This window comes from Alexandromys fortis, unplaced genomic scaffold (assembly GCF_014885135.2).
Source record: "Alexandromys fortis isolate MF-2015 unplaced genomic scaffold, M_Fortis_MF-2015_v1.1 scaffold_18, whole genome shotgun sequence".
NCBI classification, from domain to species: Eukaryota; Metazoa; Chordata; class Mammalia; order Rodentia; family Cricetidae; genus Alexandromys; species Alexandromys fortis.
This window is the reverse complement of record NW_026067897.1, coordinates 18117016-18141412: the sequence shown is the minus strand read 5'-3', so window position 1 is coordinate 18141412 and position 24397 is coordinate 18117016. Positions and strand designations below refer to the sequence as shown.

General features: G+C 42.0%; 1 protein-coding gene across 1 annotated transcript in view; it reads left to right on the top strand.

Annotated features, from left to right (window-relative positions):
• Positions 1-18264, top strand: part of Tmem38b (transmembrane protein 38B) — a 30783-nt gene extending 12519 nt beyond the window's left edge. The window contains exons 2-6 of the mRNA XM_050164832.1: positions 1494-1650; positions 7518-7702; positions 8900-8987; positions 11968-12085; positions 16391-18264. Coding sequence (XP_050020789.1) covers positions 1494-1650; positions 7518-7702; positions 8900-8987; positions 11968-12085; positions 16391-16603 — 761 coding nt within the window. The 3' untranslated portion in view covers positions 16604-18264. The remainder of the gene's footprint in view (positions 1-1493; positions 1651-7517; positions 7703-8899; positions 8988-11967; positions 12086-16390) is intronic.
• The last annotated feature ends 6133 nt before the right edge of the window (positions 18265-24397 follow it).

Below are 24397 nucleotides of genomic sequence, written 5' to 3'. Positions count from 1 at the left end.
TTTTTTAAGGTGACTCTGGGGATGAAACTCAAGTCCTTATCGCTGCACAAAGAGCATTATACTGACTCAGCTATCTCCCCGCTTCCCCATTTTTTTTGAAAAGGAGAACTATATGAGAAACACCAAAATAAAAACACATTAGTATTCACACAAATACCACCTCAAGGAAGGTTTGAGAAAGCCAGTCATCCCATGCTCCTTTCTGGGTGTCATAGCAACTGCTTGTCAGCTGGATGTTAACTGTTGTGAAAATATCTACCAGAAGGAGGAGGAAGAAAACGGAGGAAAAGGAAGCTTGAGGGAAATATGCCCAATATAATAAATATGTACTTGTTTGAAAAATTTAAAAATACAAAACAAAACTACAGTGTAGTGGTTCTTAAAAATAGGTACACGCGACTAAGTTTAGATTGAGAACAAGATAGACAGGTCATGCTCACCTACCCTGAAGAGTCCGTTCAGGCTCTGTTATAACATAGGCAGTGGAATGGTCTAGGTGGTCTGGTGCGCCAGCTGGGGTTTGCAGGAGTGATGTCAGGTGAGTTCCTGAGGTGGATTATGATCTTATGTGGAGAGTTCATTCTCGGTCTCATTGGGATGCAGCAGGCTCACTCGTCACACGTCCCCCATGACTGCTGCTTGCCAAGTTGGAGCTGGGTGATTGAACAGACACCTTATAGCCCACGGTGTCTCAAACATTTACATCTAGTCAGTATGAACAGTTTGCCAGCTCCTGGTTTCTTCGGTTGGATGACAGCGCAGGCTCTTCCTGTGATCCACAAGGGGCTCCCTGTCACCACGGGGCATGTGGCTCTCTTCTTGTCGCTGACCACTGCCCTTTCCAGCACAGCTTCCTCGTGCCTTTCCAGCTCCAGGGGGCTCTGTGGGGAGCAGGCCTCATTCAGTTGCTGCGCCATGTGCCTGCCCCGTCTCCCTCCAGCCTCTCTGTCACAGCTTGCTTGCAGTATCTGTTACTAATGTTCATATAAGATTATTTGTGTTTCAGCCCCTTATACTTTGAATTTAGCTGCAGTGTGACAGCTCTTGCAGAGAGTTTTTTTGGAAAATAATTCTGTTGGTAGCATATTTGAAGTACTGGGGTCTGGAGACCGCAGGTCTGGGGGCTCACTAGCCAGGCAGTCTAACTGCAGAGCAGGCTTCAGGTACAGGATAGACCCTGTTTCAGAAGTAATGTGGAGACATGATCAAGGAGAGCCACCCTGACGTCACCATGAGGCCCCCCTGTGCCGGCACTGGAGAATCACCCCCAACGTGCCTACATATACATGGACCCACGTCCACCCCACCCCACCCCACACAGTACAGTCACTGGTGGAAAAAGAATATTGTTTAAATCATCATGATTAGCTCACTCAGGAAAATAATTTGTTAGAAGTTACAAATTTGGTTTATTTCTCTAATATAAGGGGTCCTGGGAGCATTCTTGTAAATAAACAGCTATCTCGGAGCAGGCTTGTCCTCTGTCATTTCAGGATCTGTGACAGTGGCGTGGAGTAACCCCCTGTCCAGCTGGCTGAGTGCTATGCTCCACTGCTTCGGGGGAGGAATTTTATCCTGTGTACTGCTTGCAGAGCCTCCAGTGAAATTTCTTACAAACCACACTAATATTTTACTGGCTTCTTCTATCTGGTAAGTTGCCCTCATGTTGCACTATGAGGGGTTTTAAGAATTCTTTTATAGATTGTAATAAATGGCTCCTTTTCCTTTAAAGTTTTTTGTGTTTTTTTTTTTTTTTTTTTTTTTTTTNTTTTTTTTTTTTTTTTTTTTTGATGATCTTAATGCGTGAAGTGAATGAACCCAAACGGTGCCGAAGGTTTTGAGTGCAGTCTGTCTCTTGCCCTTTCCCCCTTGTCTACTCCCAGTGACACTTTTTCTCTCAGGTTGTTGTTGCTTTTTTTTTTTTTAATGGGAACATTTTAACACAAGAAAATGTCAAATATTCATCCAAATATTTTATTGTTAGAGTTGTGAAACAAACTCTAACATTTAGCACCGACACGATAAAAAAGCATACATGTGAAAAACTGAACAAAAAGTCCAAGTGATAATGGTGTATATAAAGTTTTTCTTGTCTTTCTCTTTGTTGGATTGGTTATTTATTTATTTATTTATTTGCTTGTTTGTTTGTTGATAGATTGATTAATTCAAAGTCTCATTGGATAGCCCTGACTGTTCTGAAACTCAGTATGCAGACCAGGTTGTCCTTGAACTCATAGAGATCCACCTGCCTCTGCCTCCTGAGTGCTGGAGATAAAGGTGTGCATCACCACTGCACAGCTTAGAATTCATCTTTGCTGGGGCTATGAATGGCTCGGTGGGTAAAGGAACTTGCCACACAAGCCTGGCAACCAGAGTTCTAGCCCAGCACTCACAGAAAGGCAGAAGGAGAGGATCAGCTACACAGAGTAATCCTCTTGACTTCCACATACATGTCCATTGTGGCACACAGCCCCCTTCCATCATACACACACAACCAATAATAAAGATAATTAAAAAAATTTATTATAATAATTTAAAAATTATTGAGTATTTATAAACAGGGATACAATATAACACAGTAGTAATGGTAAGGTAGTGGTGGGAGCACATGGCTGTGGAAAGTAGGTGAGGTGGAATTATTCGCTTGCTAGTAATTATTGAGTTAGTATTATATTATCAGCTAAGATTCATCTTCATATTTAATCATGGGCCCTGTGAAGTAGCTACTCTAATTATTTTTCTCCTGACAAAATCTTTTACTGGTGACATTAAGAGAAAAATATTACTTAAATGCTATGAAGCACTGTATTACTTCTCTCTAATCTGTAACTAAATGATGAATTTGTCTATCGCTATTTGAAATATCCACTAGATATGTAAGCAGTCCGTTCAGATATGGAATGACTGATTGTATCGGATTAAGGAGAATAACCCTTCTTCATATGAGCAGGAGTCCAAGTTTTACTGTTTTTGTTTTTAAAATGCAGTATGGTCTGTGGAATTAGGACTTTTTCTTTTTTATTAACGATGATTACAAAGAAGTTTCTCTCTCAGGTTGCTGATACCTAAGAGCACGACTCAAGCTCTCAAATGAGAAAGACGAGAACATACTATTTCAAACTCAAACAGAAAAGTCATTTCAGTAAAAAATGATTTTACTGAAAGCCACCGCTTGCTTTCATTAAAAAACACTGCTTTCTCTTTTAATAGTTTATATATTTTGTCAGTAGCAGATGTGGAATTACTTACTTGATAGCTAGTATGTATTGAATTAATATTATATATTAGGTAAATTATTTTCATATTTACGATGAGTTCTCTGAAGTAGCTATTGTAATTAGTTTATTAAAGATTTATTTTTATTTTATGTGTATGGGTGTTTTGCTTGAATATATGTATGTGGAACATGTATATGTCTGGAGCCTCAAGAATCCAGAAGAGGGCATTGGATCCCCTGGAAATGAAATGACAGAGGGTTGTGAGCCACCATGTGGGTGCTGGGAATTGAACCCATTCCTTCTGCAAGATAAGCCACTGTTCTAAACTGCTGAGCTGTCTCCTCAGCCCCTTGACAGTTTGAAAACCTATTTACTTGTATCAGGTTTCTGTATGGTATGCTTGTATGTGCTGAGTTTCGGCTGACTCCCCCATCCTGCCCAGCCTCCCTGGTTCTCCTGCGTTATCCTACAGACCCCGGTATTCTGCCTTCCATTTTGTATCAGATATATTCTGCTCACCACCCTACCAGTGATAGTTGTTGTTACCGAGACATGGGGCAGTTGATGTGATTGTCATATCTAGGTAGGTGGCAGGGCTAGAATCAGGGCCTCTACGTGTGACAGCTACAGTCTCTCATAGACTTGCTTAATCACCTCACAGTATCATCTTCCAAAAACACTTCTGAAGGACTTCTGTTTTTATATTATTTTAAAAAGATATTAACAGTTTAGATTTTTAAATGTTGTTAAATGCTGAAAACTATAAACTAAGAGCCAGATTCTGTATTCCTTCTGTCCTGTTTCTAGTCTGAAATGCTGAGCCTCCATGTCTGGGCCTGGACTTGTAGTAATTTCCTACGTGGGCTAGTTGCTTCTTTCATTACCCCCCTAAATCTTTTCTTCACATAATGATGAATGGTTGTCTTAGAATGTGTTATAGTATGTTACTATGGTGTGAATAATCAGGAACAAGATCCTGAATTTGCCGTGACCTGTACATCCCAACAGTCCCTCCTCTGTCCTCTCTGCTGTTAGGCATCACCAGTCTGCTCCTCCTGCTCCTTCCCAGCATCCTGAGCCTACTGCCTGAACACCCTGAACACAGAAGGGAGTCCACCCCGTGACTTTGTTCTCGCTTCATTTCTCCCTGTTCCCTGCAGCCCCAGACAGAAGCCTTCTGTGACTGTATCTCCTCCTCCTCCTCCTCCTCCTCCTCCTCCACCTCCTCCTCTATTTTTCTTCTCAGATTCATTAACGTCGGGTATCTTATCAGTTGGCTTTTTAAAAACGCTACTTTGTCTCACTTCTAGACCAGCATCCTATCAATGCAGAAACTTCCCCTTGTTAATGGAGCCACTAAGTACTGTTCAGAGTGAGGAGATAGAAAAGAACGGATCGCTCTGTGCTCTGATTTCTGGATTTGAGTAGCAAGGAATTACAGATCTTGATTAGATGATCCAACGAATGAAATCCACTTTCATGCCTGTAAATGTATGCCCCTACATTTAAAAGGTATGTTAGGAGCAGAGATGGGAGAGTGTATTTTTGAGCACACACATACAGGCGTCTGGAAGGACACTTCTGACTCCCTGGTCTTTGGTGAGCCCGTCCTACTACTCACGAAAAGCAGGGAGGGAGGTGGCTTGGCTCTTTGACTTGCTGGTCACCCTGCAAAGATGGTCAGTTTTTTAAAAGGATGTTTTGTGAGATTCTACAGATTTCAGTTTTTGTCATTTTTTTAAACTAATTGTGAATCTTTTGCCAGCGGGAGACTTTTCAGAGGCGCTCCCCCTCCCTCTCCCCTCCAGCCCTGGGATTAACGTCCTTGTGTCTTGGTTATAAGATTCTTGCACTTTTCTTCTGGAATTAGTTTTTGTTTCTTTCAGTGAGAAATAGCTCTCCTAAGCCTCACTCAGAGCATTAAAGGTATTGCTAGGGCGCCCACTGCACTGAATCAGGGCCACGACAAAGAAAATGATTCATGTTGATATGCGTTTCTCATTCAAATCCAGGACTATGAGGTTTTTATTTCTTATCCCTGCTACATATGTAATACTTAATTTACCTACACACAAAGAATTCTGTTTCTTATTGGGCAAAGGATATAAGAAAATTAGCATATTCTGACGTTGATAATTCATTTTATTCTGTACATTTGGTTTTACCCATCTCTAAACCCGGGGTGTGGTTTACACTGCTGTAGAGTCACTGGGGTGTGCTTTACACTGCTCTGGTGTCACTGGGGTGTGTTACACTGCTCTGGTGTCACGACCATTCAGTCTTAGTTTGTGCTCAGTGTATACCTGGTGCATAGCTCTGGTTTTTATGCCTGGTCTCTAATGTTGACTCTTTGAAACTCCGGTAAATCCCGTGAGGTGAGTACTATTTTATCTTAACAGGTCATGAAGGTGAGTCATGGAGAGGTTAGGACTTATCCAGGGTACAGAGATATTGAGTAGCTGCATCCCAGATTGAAACCTTGGCTATTTAATCTTTCAGTTGGCGCATAAGCAGTGAATTGCTTTGAACTCTGGAAATAGGAATGTTGTCCTTACAGTTCCTTAAATATGAAAAATGATGCTGGCTGCCAGACAGTATATTTTACTATTTTAATAATATAAGTTTTAATATTTAGAATAAATTTTTGTCCGTGTCTTCTGAATTTAAGAGTCAGATGATTTGAGGACTCAGATAGCAAGGTCATCTTTAGCACACAGGTGGCTCACATCTGGAGATTAGCACCATCTACTGGTAAAGACAAGCAAGAACTTGGTTCTGCCAGTGTATATCCACTGTTCGAACACAGCATATACTTTGGTTCAAGTTTTCTTTTTAAAAAAATCTATTTATGAAAAAAAATCTATTTATGGGAATAGTACCTACTTTATAATTTTCTGTGTATTGTTTTTATGCCTCAGAATTTTTCTTTAAACTCCTAAGCATACTGTAGTGAGATTTAGATGAGGGTCTATATAAGAGCTGTTGTTTTATAGTCATTTTCAGGACATACCGATGGATTCCTAACTGTTGGGGTGCTAGCTGCAGAGCAGAGCAGAGCTGTTGCATTAGCCTAACATGGCTGTGGCTTTTGTTGATTGGCTCAGTTAAGTGATACTGACTTGGATGGAAAAGGAGACTTGGGAATAAACAAAGCACTGTTCTCTGCTCAGCCCCTGGTTTTAACCTAAATTGTGCTCCCATCTTAAACCCTGTTTTAACTGGTTTAGCTTACATTGTTGGTTGTATCCTGTTCTAGACTAGTGTCTACTCTTTGTCATTTGTCTTCCTGTTAATGTGATCTACATGGCTTTACAGCGTGTGAGAAATCCATTATTATCTTCTCCTTTTGTTTCTTTTCCCTTCTCCGTGTATTCTCTCTGAGTGCTTACAAGGTAAAGATATTTTAGGTGTTACAAACTTAAGGTGGAGTCATAGTCTTTACAGAGGAGACATGCTGTTTAACTAATGACTGTTGGTCCAATGGTTCATCAGAGGGACATCACCTAGCTACCGTAGGTTACAGAGCAAGTGGAGTCGTCTGTCTGCTGTACTTCTGTGTAAGCCTGTTGAGCATGACAGTGGGCGGCTCCCTTACTCCATGGCAACTCATCCGGGCACAGGGTTTTTGTTAATATGTGGGATTATTGTATCTGTACGTTAGAAAAATAGGGTGAAACTTAGGACTCAGAAGCAGCAATGATTATATATTATAGACTGTGTGTTATGGTGTCACGTAGCTGAATATAAAGTCCCAGGCTGCTGTCGTAATCCATCTTTAGCACATGTTAAAAGATAGAATTAAGGAATGCAAACAGAGTTGTTGTAGTATGGCTGTTGTTCTTCTTGTGAGTGTTTTTTTTTTTTTGTTTAGCATGAATTAAAATTAGTGTCTTCTTAATGTAACCTCTAATAGATAACAAAGTATTGTTTACTTTTATTAAGAGTATATACAACTTATTATTTAAGTGTATATGCCTTTTCTGTCCATTGCCTGACTTCCTGTAAATCACTTCTACATTTAAGACTTTCTAAAACTGCATGGGTAAATTAAAAACTGTGTGGAGTATTGCAAAGTATATGACTTCATTTTCTCATCACGACATAGACAGATTATATATGTCTTATGTGGATTAAAAAACAACCTAGTGTCCAGTCTGCTTTTCGTGAAATCATGTTCCAAGCTTTTATGGATAATTGCCTTCTTTGTGTTATGCCATGCTATTAGTGATAGTGGTTTCAATTTTACTTCTGTTCTTCTGATATTATTTACATATTAAAATATTTTAATTTTCATTTCAGGTATATTGTATTTTTTTGCCCGCGTGACCTAGTTTCCCAGTGCTATTCCTATCAGCCTATTCAAATGCTGGCCGCGGGAATGAAGGAAGTGACCAGAACCTGGAAAATAGTAAGCGGAGTCACTCACGCTAGTAGCTATTACCGAAATAGCTGGATAGTCATGATAACTATTGGATGGGCCCGAGGTAAGATTACTGTGTTCATAAGTATCCTGTTATTGATGTTCTGTAGCTCCTGAATACTTCTCTGCTTCCAGGAGTGTGGATCACATATTCTAATAAATCTTTTTGGAAAGTGGAAACCTTTTCTTTTTTAGCTACTAAAGTTAATTTAAGAGTTATTTACATTAGTATTAGTGATCAGCTAATTATTTTGAACCTCATGGCTTTGTAAAGTTTCTTATGAATAATTGTTTTAGGTGTCCTTGAACCATATGGAATCATAATTAATTATTTTTGCCATAAATGAAATAAGTTTAATAAGGAATTTTGTGGCTCATGTAAATTAAAAAACATCGCTGAGTCTGGGCATGGTGGTGCATGCCTATAACCTGAGTACTTGGGAGACTGAGGCAGGAGGTCGCAAGTTTGAAACCAGCTTGAGCTACACAGTGATTTTTAGACCAGCCTAGAAAGCCCCTCTGTAAAAACGAAAACAAATTGCTTTATATTCTTTCCATTCTTGTGAGCTGTTGGAAGTAGCAAGTATTCATAGTCACACTGTTCTAATTGCTTTATATTTATTTTCCTTCCTTCCTTCCTTCCTTCCTTCCTTCCTTCCTTCCTTCCTTCCTTCCTTCCTTCCTTCCTTCCTTCCTTCCTTCCTTCCTAACTATGTAGACCATGTAGACTATGTAGACTTTGTAATTGGGGATGACCTTGCACTTATGACCACACTGGCTCTACCTCCTGAGCGCCGTGATACAGGAAAGCACTACCATGCCGGTTTATGCATTGTCGGGGACTGTTGCATGCTAGGCAGGAGCTCCTACCAGCTGAGCTGTGTCACTCACCCTGTTCCTTCATATGTAAGAATGAACAGATTTCTGTAACCTCTGTTACAATATGCTGCGGCTAAAACTAGCTGTTATCAAGGAACGAAACAGAAAGAGAGGCCCTTACTTTTCACAAAACTATTATGTGTGTTTGTATATATAAATGTCTCTGTGCTTGAGACCCCAGCGCTAACCTCAGGTCACAGTGACACAGGTGGTTGTCATGCTGCTGGCTCAGATGTCAATACACAGAAGACAACTTTTTCTTCCTCTCAAGAATTCTATTTTGGTAATCTTGGGTTTGAAACTAGGAGGGGAAATTCTGACTTCCCCTGTTATGTGTTTTCTTAAGAAAATTGGTTAAATATCTTTGTGTGTTTCTTTCTAGGGGCAGGTGGTGCTGTTGTCACGTCTTGTGAACAGCTGCTGAAAGGAGATTGGAAGCCAACAGGGAATGAGTGGCTGAAGATGTCCTTGTAAGTGTTTATATTATGCCGAGATCTGGGCCAAAAGAGCATTTTTGGAACTGTGTATGTGCCTGAAATATACCTGAGACACAAATGGCAATCGCAATGGGAAGAAAACTAGCGGATTCCGTCAAGAGTTTACTTTCCCAGATGAGATCTTAAAATAACATCACTTTTCTGTGGATTCCCCTCCTTCAGAAAAAAAGCTTGGAGGCTGGAGAGCTGGCTCAGTGGTTAAGATCACTTGCTGCTCTTACAGAGGACACAGGTTTAGTTCCTGGCACCCATGTGACATCTCAAAACACTTTGCAACTCCAGTTACAGTGGGTCTGATGTCCTCTTTTGGCCTCTGTGGGCACCAGGCACACACTTGGTACACAGTATATACATGCATGCAAAGCGCTCATACACATAGAAACAACAGAGAAGCCTACGTAGACACACCATGTGGGCTTGTTCTTCCTCATATGCAGATCCTAGCGTTTCGTGGATGAGACGTGTAGGTATGAGTAGGGAATAAGTCCTGAAACTGGGAAGAAGGAGCGGGGAGCACAATAGGCCAGGCTCACAGGCTACAGTTGAAGTACAGAAGCCAGAGCCACACTGTATAAAATTAGAACATGGCGCCTGCAGCCCTAGCCCTGGAATCCCAGTGGAACTTGATCTGCTGGATTTTACAATGTCCTGGTGCCAGGGCTCTCACCTTTCCCTTGGACGAGGAGTGCCTGTCGTTGTCAGCCAGCATCTGATCCACGGTTGTGCTATGGACAGAGAAACAATAGAATTTTCCAGTGTGTCTCAATCTTCATAGCAAATCTAATACTTTGATATAATCTTCCTTAAATCCTCCCCAGTGTCCTTTCCAAATTATCTACAAGCCACTTATTTTTTAGTTTCTCTTTAGGAAAATATCCTCCATAGTGGTCAGTGTGTATGTCAAAACCCATTCCTTAGTGAGCTGCTTCAGCACAGGAACCAAATGATTAGAGAAACAAAATAACATCAAGAGAAATCTAATTCCATGTGGGGGGGGGGTGTCATATGTATGTACGTGTGTGTGTGTGTTCACATGGGTGGGCATGTTTGTGTGCCCAGGGCTGATGGCATGTTTTCACTGACATGTCTCCACCTTGCATATTGAGCTGAGGCCTTTCATGCATATGGAGCTCACTGCTTCAGGAATCCTGAGTGGCCAACCTGCTCCGGGGCTTTCCACGTCTACCTTCTGTGCACTGGGACTGCTGGGGGCTTTTAGGTTCTAGGGACCCAATGTGGCCTCCACACTGTATAGCAAGCACTTTACCCAGTAAGCCATCTCCATAGCCCCTCATTTGCCTTTTATTTTATACTTTGAAATGTTCAATTTTATGTATGTGTTATAACATAGTTATATATATATACTAGTAAATATATTAATAATGTCTTAAATATTAAAAATAGAAATATGCAATAAAATTTGAGGAATGACTGTTGTAAGGAATGATGCTTATTCAGTTAGATTGTTATGTGAAGGCTGGATCTTATACTGTTTTGAACCCTTAGTCCTTAGTTTATAATACTAAAATAACCTTTAAAAAAATAAACTGACTTATAAAAATCTTTTGTCATTGTTGTAGTGTGGCATTCTCATAGTTTATAGTTTATCAGAGATCTTTACTGGGATACCTTAAGTACATGATAAGTGTGTAAGATAAAAATTCTCCTGACTTGGTAGGTTAGCAGTATAATGGTTTCATTTTTTCAGCATTGATACTTAAGATATTGGCTAAGACTGGCCTGCTGTGCTCAGGGTAGCAAAGGGATAGACTTGAGCTGGCTCACAAAGTCTCTCTGTGTAGCCTAGGCTGGCCTTGAACTGTTTTTGCCTTTCGAATGCTGGGATTAAAGGTTAGTGCCTAAAGGCGTCAGCTGGCCGGGCTCCCTCTGCTTTCCGAGTGACTCCTGTGTCTCACTGCCCTGTCCACAGCATCCCGACACTGTCAGTGGTGTGATTACATCATGCAACAGGAGAGGCTTCCCCACTTCTCTCCTCTCTCCTCTGTCTTTGGGAGCTTGTTTAAAATGCATGGTTTTCCAGGATTAATTCTAGATTTGTGATGGGGCAGGAAACCTTCAGGTCCTTTAAAAAAGTGTTAGATGGACAGATTTGTTTCTGAAATACTGCACTGTGGAAACATATGGACATTTTAAAAAAGGCCTTGGGCCTGAAGGGTTAGCTCAGCGGCCAGAAACCCTTGGTGCTTGTCTTCGTTAGGGTTACCATTGCTGGTAAACACGATGACTGGGGAAAGCTGGGGAGGAAAGGGTTTATTTGACTTACACTTCCACAGTAATGTTCATCATCAAAGGAAGTCAGGACAGGGACTCAGACAGCAGGAGTGTGAAGTCAGGAGCTGATGCAGAGACCATGCAGGGGAGCTGCTTACTGGCTTGCTTTCCCTGGCTTGTTCAGCTTGTTTTCTTACAGAACCCAGGACCACCAGCCCCTGAGTAGGATCACCCACAGACCCACCGAGGTCTGAGCCCTCCTCCATCCATCACCAATTGAGGAAATGCCCTCCAGCTGGATCTCAAGGAGGCATTTTCTCAGCTGAGGTCCCTTCCTTTCAGGTAGCTCTAGCTTGTATCAAGACATAGGGCAGACCAGCTTAGTGCTCAACAGAGGGGCTGAGTTTGGTTCCCAGCACCCACGTCAAGCAGCTCGTAAGTGCCTGCAGTTCTAATCTGATGTCCTCTTCTGACCTCTGCAGGTGTGTACACACACACACACACACACACACACACACACACACACACACACGTCTGTAAACAAACTCTTAATTATGCTATGAGAAAAGGTTTATATAACTCAACATTTCTGAAACTTTATATTCACACAGCTCATTCTGTGTTAGCGTCTGTTAACTGTCCATTAATGATGTTTACAGAGCGTTCTGAGAAAATTGTAGACACAGTATGTTTGTCAACCTCAAATGTCATTTCCTTTCAGCCCTTCCAAGGTGACTCTGCTGGGGTCAGTCCTGTTCACGCTGCAGCACACCCAGCACCTGACAATGTCAAAGCACGACCTCATGTTCCTGTACACCATCTTTCTCCTGACGGTGAAGGTGAGGAGGCTCCCGTGCGCCAGTCTGCATCACGAAGCCGTAGACGCCTTTCCCTTGGTGGGGTCCTTCAGGCTAAGCTAGTACCAAGAACACTTGTTTTTTTTGTTTTTGTTTTTTTTTTTTTTTACTGTTGAATACCAAAAGATGCATTTGGGAGTTTGCTCCATGCATCAGAATTTTTGGAAGCTCTTCTGCGGATCTCCATTTGCCCTCGGGAGATGTTTGCAGTTGGATAGGACAGGCAGGCGGTTTATTGGAAGCCAGAGAGTAGTGGATGTAGGGAGGAAATCAGAGGCGGTACAGGTGGGCCTGCCTTGTTTGTAAAATTGGGGTATGGTTTAAGTTGATACTACTTTTTGTTTTTGTGAAAAATAAGTATGTCTGAAGTTTGGAGGTGGGGGAGTCATGTGTATTTACAACTATGTTTGAATATATAAAAGCTAATTTTTTCCTGCCTCCATCTATGGTTCTCTTCTTTCTTGAGAGAAATATGTGAAATACCCTCCTTTCCTTCTTCCATCTCTCCTCTGCAGTTTCCTTGTCTTCTTCTCGCTCAGAACTCAGGCTAGCTGAATGCTCGTCCATGGTCAGCCACTTTCCCGAACAGGGAAATCACAGACTTTTCTTTCAGATACTTCATGATTGATAAGACCCGAGCCACAGGGACAGCTCATCCTCTCAGGGGAAAGCCCTCAAGCACTATAGGTCCACAGACTCTGTTGAAATGGAGGCTTTGCAAGTTTGAACAAGTCTGTGTTTCTTGAACTAGGCTTACACATGTCCCAAGGGGTATGTGAGTTCTGGCATTTTGTGTATAAAGTCATATTGTAAGTGTGATCTATTTTCTACCATTAATAATGATCTCAGTGGCAATTAATTTTAAACATGTTAAATAGGAATGCATTATTGGATAAAATTCACATAGGCTTAAAATTTTCTTATTATTTTATGTGTATGTGTTTGCCTGCATATATGTTTGTGCACCATGTATGAGTCTGGTGCCCGATGAGGCCATAAGAGGGTGTCAGATTTCCCAGAACTGGAGTTACAGGCAGTTGTGATCTGCCATGTGGGTGCTGGGAATTAAACCCGGGTCCCCTAGAAGAGGAGTCAGTGCTCTTAACCGCTGAGCCATCTCTCCAGTCCCCTGACACAAGATAAAGTTTTTAAGATAAAACTTTTGTCTGTTTTGAGCTAGGTCAAATTTGCATCCCTTCTCCATCAGAGAAGACTTGGAAGAACTTTGAGAAAAGTGGCTTGCTTATCCCCCGCTTGCTAGAAGAAGCAGCAGTGTAGCAGTCCCTGTGAGACAGAGCAAGGGACTGCCCGGTAGATATCATTAAACTGTAAGGAAGCTCAGGGTTTTTTAATTAAGCCATGTATGATTGATGGCCTTGGTGGAAGTGGTTTCAAGGATTGGCAGAATGGTAAAACGAGATTAATTAACGGAGGTAAATAAAAGGAAGTGAAGATGAGGAGTATTAAGTTTAAAGGGACTTGGGGGAGTGTAAACGGGAGCCCTCCTGGGAGAGCAGTTTGGCAATAGCGGACTCTGCAGACTCAGCTCTCCTGTGGCCCGCTAATTTCACTGTAGGGACAGCCAACAGTTGTGTCCCAGGTGTGCAGACACCAGCTTTATCAAGGTCACTTAAATGACCACGTAACAAAGTACTGATTAATGTTTATTTACAAACTAATTACGAATGAGTTTTTTTTTTTTTTTTAAATTAGCTTTGTAGGAGTCTAATTTATGTGTGGTAAGGTCTATTCAGTTCAGGGAGTACAGCTCACAGAGGCCTGCAATTCCAGTCCCACCGACTTGTGCCCTCTTCTGGCCTCCTCAGGCACCAAGTACACACATGGTTCGCGGACACACATACAGACATAAATAAACTAAGATAAATAAATTCAATTTTTTAAAAGGCGATATGGGAGCCTTAACAGTGGCTGCCCCACTGAGAACATGTTTCTCCCTCTCCAGCACCCACGACCAACCTACCTATAAATCCTCAGGGGGTGGTGGGGCATCAGGAATACCTGCCTCCTCCATGGCAGGATGCTGGCAGGTCCAACCTGACCCAAATCTTCTGCAAGGCTGCCACAGCTGTTTCACAGCTGGAAGTCACATTCCACACCACCGCCCCACTCACTCTGGCTCTTAACCTCTTCCTGACATTTCTTCCCTGATGTCTCCCCAAGTCTTAGAGGGAGGAAGATAGATGTCCCAAGTTTTGCTTTTGGTAAGATTTGCCATTTTTACTACACTGATGCTACCTATCTGTGAGCATGCCAAGTCTTTCCATCTTCTGATGCCTTCTCCATTTCCTTTCTTCAAAGACTCGAAGTTCTGGTCATTCAGGTCTTTCACTTGCTTGGTTAGAGTCACACCAAAATATTTTATATTATTTGTGGCTATTGTCAAGGGTGGTGTTTCTCTGATATCTTTCTCTGCCACTTTATCATTTGTATACAAAAGGGCCACTGATTCTTTTTGAGTATATTTTATATTCAGCCACGTCACTGTAGTTCCCTAGTAGAATTTTTGAGGTCACTTATATATACTATCATATCATCTGCAAATAACAACACTTTGACTTCTTCCTTTCCAATTTGTCTCCCCTTGATCTCCTTCAGTTGTCTTACTGCTCTAAGTAGAACTTCAAGAACTATGTTGAATAGTCTTGTTCCTGATTTTAGTGGAATTGCTTTAAGTTTCTCTTCATTTAATTTGATGTTTGCTATTGGTTAGCAATGTCCCTGTATCCCTGATCTCTCCAAGACTTTTATTATGAAGGGGTATTGGATTTTTGTCAAAGGCTTTTTCAGCATCTAATAAGATGATTATGTGGTTGTTTTTCTTTCAGTTTGTTTATATGGTAGGTAGATGATCTTTTTGATGTGTTCTTGGGCTCGGTTTGTGAGTTGGGCTTTTGTTGTTGTTTGCATCAATGTTCATGAGAGAAATTGGTCTGTAACTCTCTTTTCTTGCTAAGTCTTTGTGTGGTTTGGGTATCAGGGTGATTGCAGTCTCATAAAATGAATTTGGCAATGTTCCTTCTGTTTCTATTTTGTGTAATAATTTGAGGAGTATTGGTATTAGCTTGTGTTTAAAAGTCTGATAGAATTCTGCACTAAACCCATCTGGCCCTGGGCTTTTTTTCTTTTTGTGGTGGGAGGAGTCTTTTAATGACTGCTTCTATTTCCTTGGGAGTTATAGATCTATTTAAGTTGTTTACCTGATCTTGATTTAACCGTGGGAGGTGGTATCTATTGATTTTCCAATTTTGTGGTATGCAGGGTTTTGAAGTATGACCTAATGATTCTGTCTGTTGTTATGCCCTCTTTTCATTTATGATTTTGTTATTTCGGATATACTCATTCTGTAACTTCCAGGCCCCTATATTATGTCACATTGATTGAGACTTTATTCTTGATTTCATACCCCAAGAAAGTGGATTGTGTATGGACCTGTTTTAGGAATGTGATCTCAGAAGTTTCTGGTTTGGTATCTTTCTGTGATCTGAAAGAACTGACTGTTAGACTGTATGTTGGGCCCCAGAGTTTTCCCAGCAGATCCATTTTGGGACCAGCCTAATTCAAATGTGGACATTTCCAGGTAGTATGATTTGCTAGGTAAAGGATTGGAATCATGCTTTGGTCCACAGTCCATTCTCTGTGATCTGCATGCATGTTATTGAAACAGAAGAGATGGGTGGAGGGAAGCCTCTGTAGCCTCTCTTCAGAAATGGTCTGCATCCCCCGAGTCTGTGACTGTCGACAATGGTGTGCTGTTGAGTAGGGATTGAACCTAAATCTGTATCACATCCTGCTCCTCACTTAACTAGCCTTTCAGTGTAGGTCAAGTCAGCTGCCTGTCAGAGCCAAGACTCTGCTTCCCTCTACAGTAACCGCTGTGTTAAACTGAATGTGCAGATGAGTATGAAGTATTTACCACAGTTTTGACTCAAACCAGATGTATAGTAGCAGTATTGTTTGCTGGTGTAGACTGTCGATAATATTCTCTCTTTCTCTTTCTCTCTTTGCCTCTCTCCCTCCTTCCTTCCTCTTTCTTTAGCAATGGTTAAACCTCATTTGGTGTACAAGGTACATCAAAATGTACTTGGTATTACTTTTGATGAGTAATATTCTTTAAATTCATAGTTTGGAGATTTTCCCAGAATCAAGTTTATTTTGTTTCCTGTAGATTAAAAAAAATACATTTTACTCCATTATTTATTTTTCTGTCTCAGTTTTGAGAAACACAAAGTGTTTGTTCTGAGACTCAAGGTTCATTTCTCCCCCTAGGTAAGAATGATGATAACAAAGAGCATCCCCATGACTTTCGCTCCCCTCGAGGACATCTTGAGCCGGATGCTGTTTGGCTGGCAGCAGCAGTTTTTATGGGGTGAAAAGAAACCGAATGTGAAGCCGTCTTCCAATGGCACCGCCTCGTCAGTGTCCAAGCCCACCACAGAGGAGCTGGATGCAGCTAAGAGGCATGCCAAGAAAGAAGACTGACGGCCTGACCTGTGCTTAGGAGGAAGAAAAGAAGAGTTACTTTTCTATTAGTGTGTGGCCGGATTTCTGTGTCAGTGACGCGAAGTAAGCTTATCTGTAAGGAGAGACGAGACAACAAGGAAGAAATGTTTTGTGTCAGGGACACCGCTCTGCTGATTGTAACTCTTGGGGTCACGAGTGTATCATGTGAATTTATTTTTCTGATATAAGAGATTCTCCTAATTATTTGAACAGTTTTATATTGATAAAAGGATAGTTTTTAAATGTTAGAAAAAGTTCACTTGTTACTGCAAAATTCTAAGGCTTTCACACTTATAAAATTCAGTATTTTTTTCAGTTTTTGAATGATTCTAATTGTGTTTTAATTCTGCAGAATTAAACCTTTACTTCATATTTACAGTGTAATTCCTGTATATAGAAGACAGCTCCTATTTAATTTTGAACATGGAGAATTTTCCTAAATAATTTTTAACTGAAAATAAGCTGATAGTGTATATTTGGTGTATAAATTTGTTTTTATATTTCTTGCCCATGTTAAAAATACTTGAAATTTAATTTATTTTAGTTTCAAGTGTTATTTTTCAGTGAGACCACACTGTTAATTTGAGCCTTGGTTTGAAGTTTTTCTTAGGCTCTTGTTTTAAAAATGACTTTCTCTTCAGAAAAGCAGGGTTACAATTTGTGTGCATCTTTTTCTTTTTGCAACGACAGTCTTGCTCTGTAGCCCAGGATGGCCTCAAATCTCCTCCTACTTCGGCCTCCCAAATGCTGGGACTTCAGGCACGGGCCACGATGCCAGGCTAGTGGTGAGGTTTTTCTTGTTGCTTATCTGCACGTTATCGTGTGTTTGGAACCTGGGCTGTCTCTGTCCTTACCTTGTTTCCACAGCTGGAGAGAGTCCCCGTGTCACATGTGCCCCTGACTCAGTGCGCGTCTCAGAGACTCAACAAAAATGGTGTCACGTTCGTACCTCTCCTCCAGTGCGCACCGCTTCGGGGCTTTCTTTGACTGTCTCTTGTGAGTTCGCACATGGGTGTCTTTGTGTAATAGACATGTACACGTGCCGCAAGATTTATCTTCACTGAACACCGCTTTCTGGTGAGACTTCTCAGCCTCATGAGAATTGCCTTCGCACATTTGCCCGCGGTAATACAGCATTAAGTGTGGTTTCTCATTGGCAACGAAAAGAGCAGACAAGAAAATGTACTGCATGATAGGTTTATTTGCTTTATTTGGGTTAAAAGTGTGGTTATAATATTCAGATTCTGCGGTATGACTTTTTATACCAAGAACGGTACCTGCCCCTCTATTAGGTATTTGTGTTGGCTAAGAAGTGCTTCTGTGACGTTCAAGATGTGAAGTTTTCCTTTTTAGTTTTTAACAAATGCACACACCATCAGGTTCTATAACTTGCTTAAGAAGAAGATTTTGTGTGGGACACTTTTGATAACCTTGGTATCAGAAAATGCTTATTTTTACTATTGTGACAGAGAACACTAAATTGAACTCTATTATATATTTGATAATCTGTAGCCAAAGACTTTGTAAAATGAACTTGTTAATATTGGGCTGTCCTGAAGTTTGAATTTAGCTGTGATTAAAACAGTAATGTTTTACATTGTGTTCAAAACAAATTCATTAAAATAAGTACTTTATCACCAGCGGAGCCTTCCTCGTTTTTCCTTGGTATTGTTGTGAGGAAGGGGCTCAGAGTCCGGTGTTAGTGACCCCAGTCCAGAGGGGACATTGCTACAGACTATCCTAGATCCCTCAGCTCTTTGCCCCACTGGAGATGTGGATTACGCGGGGAACTGCCCACCCCGAATCTGCTCAGGTGACTGTTGCCGACCCAGGAAGCATGACATGACTGCCAACCACAGGCCCAGTCAGAGGTGACCCCGAACGATGGCAGGATCTGGTAGGCCTCAAAATAAAAAGTCGAGAGACGCTAGGAACGCTACTAAGAGTGTGTGCCCCTGACTGCCGTGATCCAGCCTCCAGCAGAAGGTGCCGGAATAGCTTTAGACTGAGCCACCGGATTCTTCTTCCTTGCTGACAGAGTTTCTAGTAAGGAGGAGAGAGCAGATACGTGGGGTAGGTGGAGACAGTGGGAGCCCTGACCAGTGTCTTTCCAGCGGTCACAACCTGAAACAAGGTGAGGGAAGTGAAGTGGGGAGACACTTGTGTGGGAAGCTTTTGTCTGTTTCAGCACAACAGAAATGCTTAATGAAAAAATAAAGGAAAAAATCCGCTTCAAACGGAAGTTGTTTGCCGTTGAGCGGAATGTTGGGAACGGAATCATTTGTTTAAAAACGTCTTGGGAAGCGGGGGCAGAAAGATTGTAAAAGTCAAATGGGAAACTGTCTTCCAGACAGAGCAGGACAGACGCACACGTTAATTCAGAGACTGGCAGCTTGCAGAGGGCCTGCCGTCCCAGTGCTGAAAGGGAAGGAGACAGAAGGCTCCAGCCGCAACCCAGAAGCGATGTCCATTTGACAACCACTTGCAAAAGAAAACTTAGTTTTTGCCTGTGGAGTCTCACTGGATATATAAATCCTGTTTATTAAGGGCACGCCCCATGTCTAAAGTAAATGGGCCAATAGAAACTCAATGGTGTTGTGGGAGATTTTATTTTATTTTGTCTCATATTGTTTGCCCTACCTCTTCATCCCCCCCCCCCCTTTTTTTGCCTTACTGGTCTTTTGCTTGTTTATTATGGTTCTAATTTTGTGTTTTTAAGATTGTGTGTGTGTGTGTATGTGTGTGTTTCTTGTGCTTTTTCTTTTTCCTGTTGTTTTTTTTTTTTTTTTTTTTTTTTTTTTTTTTTTTTTTTTTTTCCTTTTTTTTTTTTTTTTTTTTTTTTTTTGCCTATTTGTTTTCTAAACACAGAGGAGATACATTGGAAGAGTGGTGAGGTGAGGGAGAGGGAAGCTGATCCAAATTTCTTACATGAGAAAAAAACCCTCATTTTCAATAAAAGTGCTCTCCTTCCCCCAACACAGAGCCCTGTATGGTGTTTGCCCCAGATCTAAATCACATTTTGGTCATGTTTGTTTGCTCATTCAGCAAATATTAAATGCCGGTTTAGGTCAAGACTCCTAGATCCGGAAGATACAGAGCACAAGAAGAATGCCTGCTGCCGTGGAGTGTGTGTTCTAGTGGTCGAGAGAGGAAACGTGTGTTCCTGCGGGAAAACCATCCCGAGTTGATGCTAAGCAGGGCTTAGAAAGTGAGAGTCAGCGTGTCTGCTACACTGAAGCTCCTAGTTCTGCTTCATGGCAGATTTGAGGGTACCATGGAGCTGTTTCTTCATTAACTTGATTTACTGAATTTATTTCTTTTTAATAAGATAGTTCCTCCGTCATTTAAAATAGCTGATATCCCTCCCTCCCTCCCTCCCTCCCTCCCTCCCTCCCTCCCTTCTGTCTTTCTGTCTTTCTGTATTTACTGATGCAGGCTGGCCAGAACTTGTGACGTGGTGCAGGCTGTCCTTAACTCCGGATCCTCCCATCCTTATCTCTGGTGCACCGTGGCAGCAGGCAGGTGCCACTATGCTTAGCTAACACAACTTAATCTTACTGACCATTTTTAAAACAAAAGTTGCATACAATAAAATGCATAACTTGTAAGCACCCCCACACTGGGGCTTCTCCCGGAGTCTGTGCGGGTGTGCATGAGAGGGCAGGAGTCAGCGTTGGGGGTCTTCCTCGGTTGTTTCTGCCTTATTCAGTGTGTGCATGTGCGGGCACGTGACTGCCATGGCCTGTGTATGAAGGGCAGAGCACAGCTTCCAGGGGTCTGCTCTCTCCTATCATGTTGGTGACCTTTACCTCTGAGCTGCCCCGCTGCCCTAGTCCCCACTTTGACATAGAGTCTCTCACTTACCCTGGACCTCACTGGTGTCTACACCGTCCAGCGAGCCCCAGGGCTTCTCCTGTGGTCCCTGTGTGGACATGGCGCTCTTCGCACAAGTGTTGGGGATCCAGAGTTCGGTTCTCACAGCCAACACTGTACCAGTCAAGCCGTCTCCCCAGCCTCATAGACTGAGTTTAAGCCAATGGCTATGTACTCCTAACGAGAAAATGAGTATTGCAAGGACCTAATTCACACCTGGTGCCATCCTCTGTTGGACATAATATAAATGAAACGTGCTAGGTTCTCTCTCATGCGGCTTTCTTAGAAACAACATGTTTGTGTTGCATGGAGGAGCTGCTTGTTTGTCCCAGCCGCCCAGAACCAAAATAATCACACAGAAATTATATTAATTAAATCACTTCTTGGCCCATTAGCTCTAGCTTCTTGTTGGCTGACTCTTACATCTTAGTTTAACGCATCACCACGAGGTCGTGGCCTACCAGCAAAGTTTCAGCATGTCTGTCTCTGGCGGTGGATCCGTGGCATCCCCATGACTCCACCTTCTTCCTCCCAGCATTCAGTTCCATCTTCCCTGCCTACGTAAGTTCTGCCCTATCAACAGGCCAAGGCAGTTTCTTTATTTATTAATGGTAATCACATCACACAGATGGTTGTACTTTGTGTTTGTCAGTAGTTTGTTCCCTTTTAGTTCCTTTATAGTGTTCTGCCAAACAGTGGAGCGGTCATCCTACTGATGTGTAGCTGGCGGTTTCTAACTTGGGATGTTTTAAATAGGTATGAACTATGAACATTTTTTGGATAACTCGTGTTCAATGTGGTTTTCTTTTTGGTAAATAATTAGGAGGAATATGGTAGGTCATGTTTGGTTTTATTAAAACAAAACAGCTGTGTGTTTTTCCAAAGTGCTCGCACCATTTAATGCTTCACAGCAGTGTCCTAGGGTCAGGTCAGTGTGTCAATGTTTAATGCTATCTGTTTTTAGTGGACACGTCGGGGTTTAGAGCTTTCTTTGCCCTGATGATGAGCGATGTGGGACACTTAGTGTCTGTTGACCTCCAATTATTTGTTCTGATCATTGCCCATATCAATCAGAACTTTCTTCCTATTAACTTGTAGAAATCCATTCTGTATCTCAGGGTCTGTGACCTAACCTACTTATGTTTATATATTTTCTCGAACAGATCTTTTTTTTCCCTCTTCCTCTCCTTGTCTCTCTTTGGGACCGAATGGCTGTGGGGCAGGGCAGCACAAAAAACTGTCAACAGGGCTGGGCAGTGACAATGGTGGGCAAGAATGCCCCTGCGGAGTGATCACACAAGGTGACCTTGTAAGTGTGAGCCACTTATCCCTTCTTTAATAATTTAATATTAGCCAAGTAAACTTTTCACAGCAATTTATTCCTTCTGTATTATACAGATGCCTAAGGAAAGAAGACAAACCAGTTTTGCCAATTTGCTAAGGGTTGATAGTAATATTCATAATTTAAAGTTTTAATTGGTAAATTTGTAGACTGGTTTCATCAACTATCTTGGTTTCTGTGAGGCCGACTGTAAACGGGTTCAATCAGATTTAGAGGCCTGGAAGGCTGAGAGGCATGCTTAGGACCATGATAAATTAATCAGCCTAACACCACCTGTGAGGCCCGCCGGGAGCTAGGCCAGTCAGTCTCTCCTGGAAGCACTCTCTCCCGTGTGTGCAGTTTCTGCAAAGCTTCAGAAAATTCACCGTGATGATGTCTCCATCATCAGAGACTGCGGAACTCATCATTTCATGGTGTTTCTCCATACCTGTCCGTCTTAGGAAGTCAGTGTGTTTAGAGGAGCAAAGAGACGTGTATTTCACAAACTCCCTGGGTGACATTTTTCATTGGATAAGTTTAGGAATCACGCTAATTCCAGTTTCTCTTATCTCTCCTACCAAATGTTCTATCTTTATAAATTACTGCATTTCCGGGATCTCCTGACCTCAATTATGTTTTATAAAATTTGCTTACATTAAGGTTCACTCTTTGTGCTGTAAGTTTGCATAGACTTAACAAATGCTCAATGTTGTATGTTCACCATCATAATATCCCATAAAATAGTCTTTCTGTCACCCCTCCTTCCCAAACTCCTGAGCTTCACTTATTCAACTCCCTTTGGCCGTGAATCCCTGACACCTTATAGTCGTTAGGATTTGGCTTTCCCTGTGTTTGGAGCTGTCATATTGGGGCTTTTCTTGGCTGACTTCTTTCACTTAGCCAATATTCATTTCATATTAATTTGTGCCTTTTTGTGGCTTCAATGGCTCATTTGATCTCTCAATACTGTTCTGGTGTTTAGACGTTAGACCACAGCTTTTTACCCGTTCACTTCTTGGAAGACATTTTGGTTGACCATGAATAAACCTGCTGGAGATGTTGATGTGCAGGTTTTTATGCAGGGTGTACATTCCCAGCTCCATCAGGTAAACACCTGCTAACTGTATGGCAGGACTAGGCTTTGCTTTGTGAGAAACTGCCACACAGTCTTCTGAAGTGCCCTTAACTATGTTTCCAGTCCATCAGCAAGAAATGAAGGTTCTTCATGCTCTTAATTCTCAGCAGCAATTGGTGTTGTCTGGTTTTGGATGAAGGCCATTCCAACAGGTGTGTATTGGTAACTTGTTTTAATTTGTAATTCCCTAACAACAAAAGATAACAGCCATTTCACAGGCTTTCCTCTTATGCTCCAAGTCTAAACATGATCTCTTTTCTTAGCTGTTCATTTTAAAACTGTATATAGATGTTTTGGATGGAATTGATTAGTGTCAATGGCCAATCTGATACAATCTTGAATCATGTGGGAGATGGGTCTTGTGGTGTGCCTTGTTTTTCTTTTCTTTTTTAAAAATTTATTTATTTATCTATTTTTTAAAGTGGTCTTTTTTCATTTTACATACGAATCCCAGTTCCCACTCCTTCCCCTCCTACTTCCTCCATCTTTCCCCACACCCCACGCTCCATCTACTCCTCAGAGAGATCAAGGCCTCCCATGGGAAGCCACCAAAGTCTAGCACATTGCCTTGAGGTAGGACCAAGCCCCTCCTCACTATATCCAAGATGAGCAAGGTATTCCTCCAGAGAGAATGGGCTCCAAAAAGTTAGTAGAAGCAGTAGGGATAAATCTGGTCTTATTGCCAGTGGCCCCACAGTCTGCCCCAGCCATTCAACTGTACCCACATTTAGAGGGCCTAGTTTGGTCTCATGCTAGCTCCCCGCTCTCAGGCCAGAGTCACTGGGCTCCCGTGAGCTCAGGTGAGCTGTTTCAGTGGGTATCTCCATCATGATCTTGACTCCTTTGCTTGTGTGCTCACTTCTACCTCTCTTGAACTGGACTTTGGGACCTCGGCCCAGTGCTCTGCTGTGGATCTCTGCATCTGCTTCTATCAGTTGCTGGATGAAGGTTCTATGATGACATTTAAAATAGTAATTAATCTGACTACAGGGCAAGGCCAGTTCAGGCACTCTCTCCACAACTGCTTAGGGTTTTAGCTGGGGCCATCCTTGTGGATTCCTGGGAATTTCTCTAATGCCAGGTTTCTTGCTAGCCTCAAAATGGCTCCCTCAGCAAAGATATCTCTTTCCTTTCTCTCCCTCTCTGTTCTTCCCCCATCTTGAACATCCCATTCCCTCAAGTTCTCCTCCTCCTCCCCTTCTCCCCTCTTCATTCCCTCCTGCCCTCCTTTCCCCCCCCCACCCACTCTCCCAATTTTCTCAGGAGATCTTGTCTATTTCCCCTTCCCAGGGGGATTCATGGTATATCTTTTAGGGTTCTCCCTGTTACCTAGCTTCTCTAGGGTCATGGACTATAGGTTGTTTATCCTTTGCTTTATGTCTAATATCTACTTATGAGTGAGAATAAATATTGTGCTAGTCTTTCTGGGACTAGGTTTCCTCGC